The sequence below is a fragment of the Medicago truncatula genome, chromosome 4 (assembly GCF_003473485.1).
Source record: "Medicago truncatula cultivar Jemalong A17 chromosome 4, MtrunA17r5.0-ANR, whole genome shotgun sequence".
NCBI classification, from domain to species: domain Eukaryota; kingdom Viridiplantae; phylum Streptophyta; class Magnoliopsida; order Fabales; family Fabaceae; genus Medicago; species Medicago truncatula.
The window spans coordinates 28228234-28242279 of NC_053045.1; the positions used below are offsets into that span (position 1 = coordinate 28228234).

General features: G+C 29.9%; 2 protein-coding genes across 2 annotated transcripts; both read left to right on the forward strand.

Annotated features, from left to right (window-relative positions):
• The first annotated feature begins 712 nt into the window (after window positions 1–712).
• Window positions 713–1864, forward strand: LOC11430299 (uncharacterized protein At4g22758). Its single transcript, XM_003606217.4, has 2 exons — window positions 713–1308; window positions 1514–1864. Exons 1-2 carry the CDS (start codon window positions 906–908, stop codon window positions 1699–1701), a joined length of 591 nt encoding a protein of 196 aa, XP_003606265.1. The 5' UTR covers window positions 713–905; the 3' UTR covers window positions 1702–1864.
• Window positions 1865–9966: 8102 nt separating this feature from the next.
• On the forward strand, window positions 9967–13784 carry LOC11434564 (histone deacetylase HDT1). Its single transcript, XM_003606218.4, has 10 exons — window positions 9967–10114; window positions 10924–11000; window positions 11107–11312; window positions 11836–11867; window positions 11957–11992; window positions 12097–12194; window positions 12449–12523; window positions 12631–12727; window positions 13285–13384; window positions 13489–13784. Exons 1-10 carry the CDS (start codon window positions 10090–10092, stop codon window positions 13544–13546), a joined length of 804 nt encoding a protein of 267 aa, XP_003606266.1. The 5' UTR covers window positions 9967–10089; the 3' UTR covers window positions 13547–13784.
• The last annotated feature ends 262 nt before the right edge of the window (window positions 13785–14046 follow it).

The following is a 14046-nucleotide window of genomic DNA, read 5'->3' on the forward strand; positions in this document are numbered from 1 at the left end:
AAGGTCATTAATTATTTTTGCAAGTGGCTTATCCATATGTAGTCAAGGAGACTATGACATGAAGGTCCACAGGTTGCATCAACGACGACAGAGAGCATATTAATAATGCATGGGTGAGCAATTTAACTCGTATTCATTGAATACTAGGCAAAAACCATGATAGATATCATTGTTATTCTGTTTAGTACTAAATAAATGCATGGAATTCTCCTTTAGTTAGTGTTATACAAAAAAAAAAAAAAGCATTAACTCATGTATCTTGTCTATAATATAGACCAGATACATCAATTAACCGATTAATTTAACAAGTATTTTTTGTTTTCCTTCTTATAATAGTGACTAGGAGAGTAGATAATAAAATTGATTAATCAAAAAAATACTCATTCCATTCCATAGCAATGTGATTTAGTATTATTTTCGGTAGAATTCTAACACATCAATGTGACTTTTTGTCTATATTTTTGAATTCTTTTCCGTCTCAAAAGTGCCTCTATTTATAGAAAAACTAATTATGTCTATTGGTGAAGAAAAACGATCATTTGAACCAATTTGTTGATGAATAGTCACACTACTTTAATTGCCAAGCATTACACCTTTTCATATCTATTCAACAATTGCAACTTAACAAAATATATTTTGGAAATTTCTCTCGCAATTAATTCTTTATTTTTTTATGTGTATATATAGACCGCCACTCTCTGTCACTTTACGTATAAAAATTAAGAGTCAGAGGCTCACAATTCAAGTCTTCTTCATATTTTTCATTCGTATTTTCCACTCTCTCTTTGTCTGGTTATGATAGCTTTCAATAACCATAAACCACAAAACCAAACCTCATCTTCTCCAACCCTTGATTTTCCTCACTATAGATATTTCAGATAACGTTCAAAACACCACTTACCACCATGTCCAACGTCAAAAACCACCGTAACAGCCATGTGGAAACTCACCGGAGAGGAAGACTAACAGAGAAATCATCATCTTTTCATGGTCACACTTCTGCAACACTGTCCAGTGCAAAACTCCGGCGGCCTAAGACTATGCCGGACCTTGTCCAGGACAGGAAACGTGCGGCAATGACTACGTTGCCACCGGAGTTTTTTCCCAGACAGCCGACGAAGTTACTCATTAAGGTTATGATGATGGGCAGCCTTGGTCCCGTTCAAGTGTTAATGACGATGGAATCTACGGTTGGAGATTTGATAGCGGAGGCTGTACGGTTGTATGTCAAGGAAGGCCGCCGTCCAATCTTGCCGTCGAAGGATGCTTCTTGCTTTGATCTCCATTACTCTCAGTTCAGCTTAGAAAGTAAGTTATGTTTCCAACTTTAGTTTTCATAGTTCATTTATTAACAAGTGAATTTTCACTTATAGTTCATGTAATAGTACTGCATCTAATTTCTCTGTCAACTGAGTTATGATCACAACGTGGACGTTAGGTTTTTATTTAATATATCTTCTGATTTAGTTATTATTTTCTGTTGGAGGGAAATTGATTTGTTTTATGTGTGCAGGTTTAGATAGAAATGAGAAGCTTAGGGAAATTGGATCAAGGAACTTTTTTATGTGTCCAAAGAAACTTGAAGAAAGTGACAATGGTGGAGACCGTAACGTAACGGCGTCGTTTAGTTCATGTTCCAGACAAGTTGAAAAAGTGAGCAAAGGTTTTGGTCTTTTAAAGTGTATAGATTTCTTGCTATGAAATGATTGGGTGAGAACAAAACAAATCACCACTTGCCAATGCTGCCAAAAACAGTTACTAGTATTTCCAATAATTTATTGTTTATTTATATACTCAAAATAAATCTGTAAATCAATGAAATTATTATTGAACAGTTGTATCAATGATCATTATACATAATTTTATACATGGTTATTTTCTTTTTTTTAAGAAACTAAACTACGCCACAAAAACTAATCCATAGTGATTACACATAATGATCAATGAGCTACGTAGTTATCCTTCAATTATTTGTGTTTGTGACGAAGCAAGTGTCCTCGGATATGAGTTTGCCAAATTTTACTAACATGTTGCTTGTAAAATAAGACGTCGGCTATGATAGTTGTAAATTTGCGGAAATGGCCAAACAATGCCATGTCCTGAATTGATCTATTGTCATGTTTTTTTCTTCCTCATTTTTCGTTTTTATTTCTTTGCGTTGTCGTTTCATATTTTTCCTCCATGTTATGTTACGCAATGCTGTCTTCAAAGTCTAAGATAAGTCTACATCGTTGATGTTGATATTTTCCTTGTCGAGGAATATCATTTATAATTGGTATACTAGGATAAAATGAAAAATAGTACTGTAATTTTCTTTTCTAAGCTATATGATAGTGAATATTGTTATGAAATTAATCAAAATTCAAAATAAGATATTGTAGACTATCGAAAGATTAATAAGAGATAAGCAGGAACGGAAAAAAAAAAAAAAACTCGCTTGTTACTCACTTTGTCATTTCTGTTATTAAATCTTCTATTGTATTTGATTGCTATGTTAAAATTATATTTGAAATCTTTGTTGAGTTTTGTCAATGCATCATCATTGAATGTTGAAGCTAAGATCTTATATTGTTGTTAAGTTTATTATTTTATGGTTGACTAATATGACTCTGAATGTACCATAGAAATAAGAAGAGACTCCAAACAATAAAAGAAATATAGTTTATATTCTTCCTTTTTATTTTTTAATACAAGGAGTGGTATTCATTTGATAAAGTATATCAAGATGAAACACGTATTCAACACCACTCAAAACGAAAATGATGAATCTGCGAACAGAATCACAACATCTGAGTTAATGATATAAAATGACAAAATACCTAAACATAATGTGGTGAAATTAAAGTGATCAAATATTCATGATTATGGATGTGCAATATTGAAGATCTAGTCATATGATTGAATATGTAATTGATTAAAGTTGACATGTCAATCCGAACTAAGTGTGTGTTTGATTCTGCGGTGGCAAAAATTGATTTTGATTTAATGATTTTGAGTAAAAGTGAGTTGAATAGAATTGTTTTATGTTTAGATACATTATTATGAAAATGATGCTCATCATTTCATGTTGTTTGGATAACTTGAATCAAAATTAATTTTAAATGTATAATTACCAAAAAGGGTTTGAATATATGTATTTACAATTATATTTCATTTTAATTTATGTAAATATTTAAATCTAATTTGTCCCCTAAAAAGTTCAATATAATTAGTATTATTAAATTTAGTTATTTATAATTGTCAAAATAAATTAGTTATTTATAGAATTGTTTTGACTAGACAGGATAGGATTATAATTGTCAAAATAAAGAGAGTGGGGGTAGCACTTATAGTAGAAAAGTTGATAGAAAATAAGCTTAGATAGTTTGGGCATGTAGAGAGAAGACCCGTAGATGCTGTGGTAAGAAGAGTATATCAAATGGAGGAGAGTCAAGTTAAAAGAGGTAGTGGAAGACCTGAAAAAACTATTAGAGAAACCATTAGAAAGGATTTAGAGGTCAGTGGGTTGGATCCAAATTTGATGTATGATAGAACATTATGACGTTATTTGATCAAGTAGCCGACCCTACTTAGTGGGATAAAGCTTGGTTGTTGTATAGAATTGTTTTGACAAAATTATTTATAGATTATCAAATCCTATTTATATATATATATATATATATATATATATATATTAATAACTGATCAAAAAATAATAAAAGAGACTTTTTTATTATGTACACCGTCAAAATAAATAGGACTGCGGTTTAATAGTACAAAATAAATTAACTGTTATGAAACTATTAGAATAAGAAGAACAAGAACAAGAACAAGATTAGAAGAACAAGAACAAGATTAAAGAGAAGAAGAGAGAATAGAGAGAGAAGAAAGAGGATTATATTATTCTCTTGTGATGTATAATTAGGTTACATATAAGCTCTATTTATAGAGAAATACAATGACTTTGGGAGCAAGCACAATATGGCCCAATAAGCTAACAATATGATCCAATAACCCAATTGCTATATGGACATCCACTTGTAATATTCATAACACTCCCCCTTGGATGTCCATATCGGATATGCCTCATTAAAACCTTACTAGAGAAAAACCCAGTGGGAAAAAATTTCAGTGAAGGAAAAAGAGTACAACATCATTTTGTGTTATAATCTGCCTCGTTAAAAACCTTACCAGGAAAACCCAATGGGATAAAACCATGGTTAAGGGAAAAAGAGTACAGAACACATCTTTGTCTCCCCCTCATAAAGACAATTATATATGAGACGAAGAAGTTTAAACAATCTTTTATGCTAGTTACTCAAAATCTTTACTTGACGGTGACTCTGTAGAAAGATATGATATATCTCCATACTCTTCTCCAAATTAGCAGCTCTTGTGATATCTTCATATTGAGTTGTTGAAAGAACCTCCTTTTAAAATTAGAAAACCACAAGTTTCTTGTATGTGTGAAATCATAATCCTTAATAAAGAGCATTCTCCACTTCCTTGACGTAGTGCTAACATTTTGAAATGATCGGATGATATTGTTGTTTCTCTAAGATACAAATTGTATGTTTGACTTTGCTGCAATATCTGTATTTACTAATATTGACAAAAAAATACCACAATATATATATATAATAAGCAAAATGCGTTCGTGTCCTCACCTGACCAATTCAAATTGTTCATGATTTTCTTGAGGACATGATCTTTACTCACATCAAGTGACATCACAATCATTCTAGTACATAATCAATTAGATTTGTCCATAAAAACATTTATATAACAAAATTTAGAATCTCTTCAGGAGTTCTAATATATATACGATTATAACAAATTCATTTCAAATCCTTAAAATGGACAAATGATGTCATCTTTCCAATAGATTTGATATTACGATTCACTCAAATGAAATCCTTCAAGTAGTTTCATATAATACAAATAAATTGTAGCACATTTTCATATAATTTGAGCCTTTCATGTGCTACTGAACTTAATCAAGTATGAAAAAGTTCTTGGATTCACTTCTGGTGAATATGTCTTTTAAAATAAATGGTAGGCATTTACCAATTCACTTCAGGTGAACATATCAAACTTTGTATATATGTAATTTACCATACTAATTCCTTTTTCGCGCGAAAAATCATATATAGTCATTTACCTTCACACCTTCAAATGTGCAGACTACAAGTCCAAACAAAGTATGCTTCATGAAACGAGTTTGATTTCAGTAGAATTGTCTCTTTCCATTCTGTAGATATTTTCTTTATCTATAATCTTTAGTCGACTTTAACACATGATCCTCATTATTACTTATCACATAGCGCTATATTATATGCAAAAACACATCAACGTTGACTTCATTTCGGTTCCATCTCATTCCATTGAGATCTTGTATTCATGACATAATTTATCAATATTTTATAAGTTTCAGGTACCTGATTAGTTCTTCTGGAACTGAAAAATCAATTATGTCAGAAAACTCTTTTAGAGTTTCTATATCCTCGTTTTGGGTTATCTTTCCTTTAAGCTCCTTTTCTTATTCAAAGCCTTTTATATTTGGAACCGATTGATCTATCATGCTTCAGGCATGATGAAGACTCATTTGCAATATTAGATTATCCGATATGGACATCTATTTCGATTGGAGCATACATTAGCAGTTAATAAGATTTGTTTACCTTTGCAAATGAGTTATATTTTGAGGATCAAGAAGAGACAATAATATTTCCTTTCAAATAATTTATTTGAACTTCAGGTTCACAATTTTTAGCTGCTTACCATCTCCCCCTAATATTGGAAAAACCAAACCATCAATTGATAATCAGCCTACTAGGCTGTAAACAAGTTGGCTCAATACAATTAAAGATAGATGGAGATTTATATCAAATACATTTTCCCAATATTCTTTCAAGATTTATCAAAATGCATTATATTGGAGCAATTGTGACATACACAACACATCCAAAAATTCACTTGGATGAAAAATATCAGGTTGTTAACCTTAAACCAATGATAAATTAAGGGGAGAACTTACATATAGTAATGTGTTGGCTTGATGCATATCAATATCTCAAGATACAAAATTATTGATTTCCAAAATTGAGTCTATAAGGCATGATCTCATAACCAAAACAGAGTATATAAGGTATGTTCTGATAAGTATCAATCATATAACTAACTTTAGACGTCAAAAGAATGGATCTTCCAGTCCATTTTATTAGCATATGCTTGTTCAATATCAATTTCAATTGAAAAATGATACTTATCAAATGATTTCTGAAAATTTCAGAAAATAAACTCTTAGTCAAATTTGTTGAGAAAATAATCTCACAAACTTCTGGTTGTGAATATACATGTGATCATTTAGTTGATGCATCGATTCAAATCATATAATATTCAAGTACTTCACATGATCAGTGTATTAATTTAAATAGCACCTTATATAAGTGAGGGACTCGTTCTTTTAAATTGTCAACTCTATCTGGGAAGTAGTAACACACAATAGTTACTAGATTGAAGAATCTTCTGACTCTTCAATATATATCCATTTTTTTTTTCAAATAGTTTATGCATCATAATAGATCCGGGATAACCCAACCGGTCTTGCCAACGATTTGTAAACTTATGGTTTACAATAATATGTGCTTCCACTGCACTAATAATATAATATGTAAACTTCAGGTTTATAATAATATTTGATTCATTTGTTCTAATCCATTTGAAATTTGAAACATGATTTGTAAACTTCTAGTTTACGATATTATGTGCTTCCATTGCACAAATAATATAATATGTAAACTTCAGGTTTACAATAATATGTGCTTCCATTGCACTAATATAAGTGTATTATAAATAAGAGACAAAATAAATTTTCACTCACTTATTTTCTCCAAAGTATATCTCGTAATATAGAGATTTTTAACATTAAAATTTTATGAGAATGCAATCTCAATGTGTAATGTAACAATAAATTAGCTCTTTGGGAGCCTTCAATAATTTATTTATTTTGAAGTGCAATGCTAACATTGATTCCTTGCATCATAAATTATGAAATATACTTTTGGCTCCCCCAAAATGCATGATTGAAACCACATTATAGTAGAAAATTTAATAACAATAAATTCAAATATCATAATCATGCTATAAATCAAATATTCAATTTCAAATGAAATAAACTTGAATCTTATATATACGAGAGAAAAAATCATGTCAATATTGATTCACTACATGTGAATATAAATATTTACCCATATATTGTAGAATCAATATTTCTCAAAATTAAAGAATCAAACCTTTGTATAATGTACTACCAAATTGAATCACAAAAGTTGAGATTCATTATTAAAATACAACAAATCTTCCACAAATATATATCATAACCAATTATATAGCATTTCTTTATTTATTTTATAACTAAATACAAAGTTTATACACATAAAATATGTGAATCAATTTTAATTTCAAATAGAAATTAAACAGTAGGATATAAAACATTATTATTATTTTTTTTTTAAATAAAAATAAATTTCAGAACAAATCAATTCACCTTAATTAAATTAAATCTTAATCTTTATTTGCTAACAACATATTTCCGTTTGATGTTATAATGATCAAATACCCATACTTAATAATTCAAAACAAATATTCGTATACATGACATTTATGTGCATATCGATAATGGATCATAAATAAGTTTAAATCAAAATCAACAAAGAATTGCCCAAATTACATGAAAGCACAACCATAAAAATAAAATATTTATTTGTCATCAAAAGAAAACACAAATATTGAATAGAACAAATAGATGTACATATTTCCTTATAAGAAACTTCAGTTTTTCGAAAGTATAGAAAATTTTCTATCGTGAAGTCAATTTGCTTCTAAAAATAATGATTTTATCCAATTTTTATTTCAACACAAAAAAATTGTGACAATCCACTAAAACAAAATACATGATTCTAATTGGTGTCTATCAATCAAATTGACAATTAATCCATAACAAACAAGAGCCATAAAGTCAGACAAAAAAAACGGAATTAGTTACATTATCTTTTTGAATTAGTTTCTTATTTTGGAAAAGTAAAAATATATAGAATTTAGAAAATAATTTTTGGATCAAATTTACAAATAAAAGATAATTGATATAATTTGAATCCTTAATTTTTTTTTTGTAAGAAAATAATTACATCTTTAATTTAATATTATATTTGAAACAAACTCAAACGTAAAGATATGTTTCAAATCAATAATAATAATAATAATAATATATATATATTTGGAAATAATCTACAATTAAAGGAAACAATCTCAATCAAATAGAGATTTTTAAAATTAAACCAAAAAGATAAATAATAATTTAATCAAGTGATAATTTCAACTGAATCTTAAATCAATATAACATGGAAATTTGGTGAAAAAAAAAATACACACCAATTCACAAAAGAAAATGAGTTTTTTCAAGAACTTTTGCATGAACTACTCACAATCAAATCAATTATTTGTGCAATCCATGCATCACTATTGAATTCTTCAGGAATTCATGGAGAATAAAATTGGTTGATTTTTAAGTTTTTTGTACGATCCTTCATAGATGTATCACTACTGAATTCTTCAGGAATTCATGGAGGATAAAGATTTGATTTTTAAGTTCTTTAAGAACTATGCAATAAATTTAAACCATAAAATAATTATCCAAGCAATCCTTCCTTCATAGATTAACGTTTTTGAATTCTTCAGGAATTCAAAGAGAAAATATTAAGTTCTTCAGGAACTACGCTGTTGAATTCTTCAGGAATTACTAAGGAATTCACAAAGAATATTAGTGAGTTCTTCATGAACCACACTTTTGAATTCTTCCAAAAGTCACATAGAGTAATATTGACTTCTCCAGGAACCATATGATAGATCTCTTTGATTTTATAATACGAGATCAATCCTTATGCAATACTTCAGGAATGCATATGGAATAAATAAGCACAATAATATAATACAATTCACATAATAGTGGTTCAATGTATCTCTAAGAAACTGATTCCAATTGATTGAATTATAATAGTATAGTCTATAATCATCGATATGAAAATTAAAACTTATTTTCATATAAATAGTTTAAAAAGAATTACATACCTCAGTTGGTTAGAGTCTCGTGCTGATAACGTGTTATGAAACTATTAGAATAAGAAGAACAAGAACAAGATCAGAAGAACAAGAACAAAATTAAAGAGAAGAAGAGAGAATAGAGAGAGAAGAAAGAGGATTATATTATTCTCTTGTGATGTATAATTAGGTTACATATAAGCTCTATTTATAGAGAAATACAATGACTTTGGGAGCAAGCACAATATGGCCCAATAAACTAACAATATGATCCAATAACCCAATTGCTATATGGACATCCATTTGTAATATTCATAACATTAACAATTTTTTCTACCAAAAAATATATAAATTGGAAATTTCTCCTTTTGGTGCAATTTATGTTAAACTGGACAAAAACTACTGCAGCACCAAAACAATTTGTTGAGTGAAAAGAAATATACTCTTCACGTATGCATTAGAAGCAAGGGATAAATATGTAAAATAGAGAGAATCCACTGGTATCAAATAACAAAACAATTACAGTGATTCTCACCGCAAACGCCAGAAGCTTGAAATACCAGCTTCGTCTGAAATCGCTTTTGATGCCAAAATCAATTTTGAAAATAATGATCCAAACACTTGTTTTTCATTAGACTCATTTTTATCACCTTTAAACTCACGTTTTAAGATCCCCACTCCCCAACCAAACGAGTACTAAATAAGCATCAAACCAAAACATAAAATCAACCAACGACAAACAAATATGATGAGCAAAGCAACGTCATACTTAAATGATAAAATCACGAAACATAAACCTAAATCTATGCGAATATTCCTATTTATTTATTGATAAAAATTCTTGATATCTTAAAATATTTTGGTCTGTAATAATTAAAAATGAATAAAGAAAAGAAAAGTGAGAGGCAAAGGAACAAGTATGACACCCTAATAGGTTTCTCTATAAATATGTTAGAAAACCCTTAAACCCTCTTCTCTTTCTCCTCTCCACCGTTTCGCTCTCCCTTTCAAATGGATCGACCAATGGAGTTTTGGGGTAAAATTCTACTCTCTATTTCTCTATTATATCTCTTCATTTCAATTCAAATTTCACTTTTAACCACTGCATTTTCACTTCATATCCCTGTTTTTCTTGCCTCAATCACAAAATTATCGTCATATTTTGTGTTCCAGTAGTATTATACAAAAAATCATATCAATTATGCAATCAAATCTGAGAAAAATATATCCAATTTGAGAAAACTGATTTCTCTTTTTCAAAATTTGTAACAGTATGAATGTTGCTAGTTCATATTCTTCTTGTGTAATTCGTATTCACCATGGTATCACGGTGGGTATTGTAGCTTCTGCAAAATCATTGGGTTATCGTGATTCTGGCATACCCAGTGTGACACCAAACATACCCGTAGACTATGATAACGTAGTTTTTTTACCGGTTTGTAAGGCGAAGGGGTGACACTCTTTATAAACTCTATTAAAAGTCATATCTTTTTTCTAATACACCCCCCTCACATCCAACAATATTGGGTTTAATGCGTTATAAATGGTGGGTGACTTGGTTTTACAATTATTGATGGAACTCATTTTTGAGAGAAATGTTTAGAAAAGTGAACTAGAAAATAATATTCATTATGAGAGAGTTGTTACATCAAATAGTACATATCTAATAAAATCCACAACTGTTTTTGTTCTTCTTTTCTTTGCTATAGTTTTTTATTTTAGTTCAATTGTTAGATAGAAATTTTTAATTTCCCATTGTTAGATAGAGATTTTTAATTTACTAAATTAATGTTGCAATGTTTAATGTTGCAATGTCGTCTTATTTAACATTGGTTTGTATTTTAGGTGTTGAGGTTAAGGCTGGACAATCGGTTAAAGTTGATCCAAATGATCAATGTACGGGATACATTCACATTTCTCAAGTAAGAATTTGTTTATGTTATTTCCACATTATGGTATTATTATCATTATTAGTTATCTAAGAATTATTATAATCAGGTTTTGAAATATTATACTTGTTATCTTTAGGTTGCACTTGGGGAAGGGAAGAAAGGCGAAGCAAGTGAATCTGTTGTTCTGTATTTGAAAGTTGCTGATATGAAGTTTGTTATAGGAACTCTTACTAAGGATTCCTTTCCTCAGACTACCTTGAATATCGTTCTAGACGGGGAGTCTGAACTTTCTCACAATTCAAAGGGCGCAAGTGTCCATTTTTCTGGATACAAACTTATTTGGTATCTTTCACACTCTTGATTGGTTATATACTTTTGTTTAGCGTTCTTTGATTGGTTATATACTTTTGTTTAGCGTTCTTTAGATTAGAGAATGTTTTGGAGATTTGATTTGATTGACCAATGTTTTAAAAACCTAGTTGAAAACAAATGAGACCTTTGAGTCATGATTCAAATGTATTATGTAAATTTGTTTAGCTTCTCTTACCCAATGTGTTTGGAGATTTGATTTGACCAATGTTTTAAAAACTGAACTGGAATTGTTGACAAAGTTTGGTCTAACACAAAACTATGATTGAACCATCAAAATAACCAAACTTTATTAACGGCTGGTTCAAGGTTCAACTGGCTGAATTATTTAGTTCGGTTTTTAACACATTGGTCTGGACCTGTTGTATTCATTTTATTTGTTAATATTGATGGCAAAGATTATTAGCTTATCATCCTAATAAATGTGTAACATGCCTCACAATTTTTTTATTTATCTTTCTTTTTCTCTAAATTTTGTATGTGTTCCTTGTGGCAGCGGTGGTGATGATGATGACTCTGACAGTTCTGGTGAGACTCAATTGTTTCTTTAAAAATGTTATATTGTTCTGGTTAAGTTGGTTGCTCAAACATTATTTCACTTTGTGTTATTTGGACAGATAGTGAACCTGAACTTGCTCCTTTGGTGGACCGTGGTAGATGCTGTCTCTTAATCTGAAATTTGTTGTTATCTGTACATAGTATAATGCTTGATAAATAACTAATAATTACCTGCTTTTATGAAACGTTGAATCAAAAGCTCAAGCTTTGAAGGCTGCTAATTCTGGTAAACCTGCTGAACCTGAAGAAGAATCAGAGTCTGATTTTTCTGGGTCTGATATTTCAATCAATGAAGAGGTATATTAGTAACTTCAGGTTTAAATTGCACTTTCTTGTAATTTGTTCTTTATGTGTGATTGACGTATCATTATTTTTCGTTGAAATCAATCCATTGTATGCTAAAAGGAAATAAAATGCTTTTTCTTAAGAGTTTATTTGATTTTTCTCGGTAAACATTGGTTTTACCCGGTATGAGAATTGATTTTTTCTTGCTAGTATAAGTGGTATTCAATGTTTTTTCTTATAGTAAGTTCTTTCATTTGGCATTTTAGAGTGATACTGAGGAGAGTGAGAGTGAAGAAGAGACTCCTGCTAGTGAGAGTGAAGAAGAGACTCCTGCTAAAAAGGTAATCAACTGTTGTAAATTGCAGTTCTATGTTTTGTTATTTATTATCTTATGATTGTATTTTGCACAAACTACACTAGTACTTATACATGGTTTAATGTTTTGAAGGTGGATGAGGGCAAGAACAAAAAGAGAACAAATGAGACCGGATCACAAACTCCCGTTCCTACCAAGAAAGCTAAAGATGCTACTCCTGAAAAGACTGGTAATGTTATTATTCACACTGCTTTGTATTATACAATTAGGGTCGTGAATGGGAATACATTTAGCACTTATTCAATTAGTGTTTGGCATATGATAGCTTATGCAACAAATGATTAAACATAAGGTGTTGTTCATAAGCTTATTGAAATAAGCTAAAAAATTCCTACAGGTGCTTATTTTTAGAAGCTAACAAACAACACCAAGTGCTTATGTCATCGTCACATGTTAAATACTCAAATAAAATCCAGTGAAGCTATTGCAAATGAGTCTTAATTTACCTCACAGTTTTCTGTTTTAGATATCTAATTTTACAAGTCTGTTTTTACATGCTTGGTTGGTGCTGAGTTTACGCCAATGTTTTTTTTTTTTTTTTTTTTTTTCATTTGTGCCTTAATGATAAATGGATTCGTATCGAGTGCATAATAAATTTATACATTTTCCATGCCATTCTCTGTTTGAATGATAAACGTGTTTGCTTATAGTAATTGTTTATATTTCTTCCTGTTTAAAGATCCATTATGCAGTGATCATCATATCTTAATTAAATTTGTGTTGTAGATGGTAAAAAAAGTGTGCATATAGCAACTCCCCACCCTATGAAGAAGGGTGGAAAAACTCCTCAGAATGCTGCAAAGGACCAGAGTCCCATTTCTAAGAAGTATGTTTTTTATTTTGTTAACAAATATCATTTGAACAAACCTTCTGAATAATTTTGTTGAGTTAGATTATCACCTAATTGTGATTTTTTAATGCTATTTCCAGGCCTGCTACCACCAAATCTGGTCAACAAAATAAAAAGTCTAAGCAAGATCGCCGTTGATATTTCATGTATTACAGTTAGTATGGTAATGTCTGATGTTTTATCCTAGCTTTAGAGTTGGTACACTGGAAAATTTAAGGTGAAAACATAGTTTGGAAATTTTGTTGACATTGTTGAACCCCCGATATTTAATCTTGGTAGTAAATTTGTGTCTGGGTTTTGGAGAGCGTCAAAGTTCAACATGTACTTTGATATAATTTTTTGGTTGAATCTAATCTGATGCAAAGCTTTCCTTTTACTGGTGTTCCATTTTTAAGTATCATAAATTATATTGCTTTCATTCGCTGCTAAGAAAAAACTACGTGCAACTAGATTCTTTAATAAAACGTGCAACAAAGTGTTTTTGAAATGGAAATGATCCCAACTTGTCATGTGTATTTTGATTTTGTTTGAGTTTTAAAGTATAGTGTTTGCATGCTGTTATTCTGCATTGTGATTGTAAATTCACTGTTCTATTTTAACAATCACTAAATCAAGGTATCAATGAATGTTGATGATAA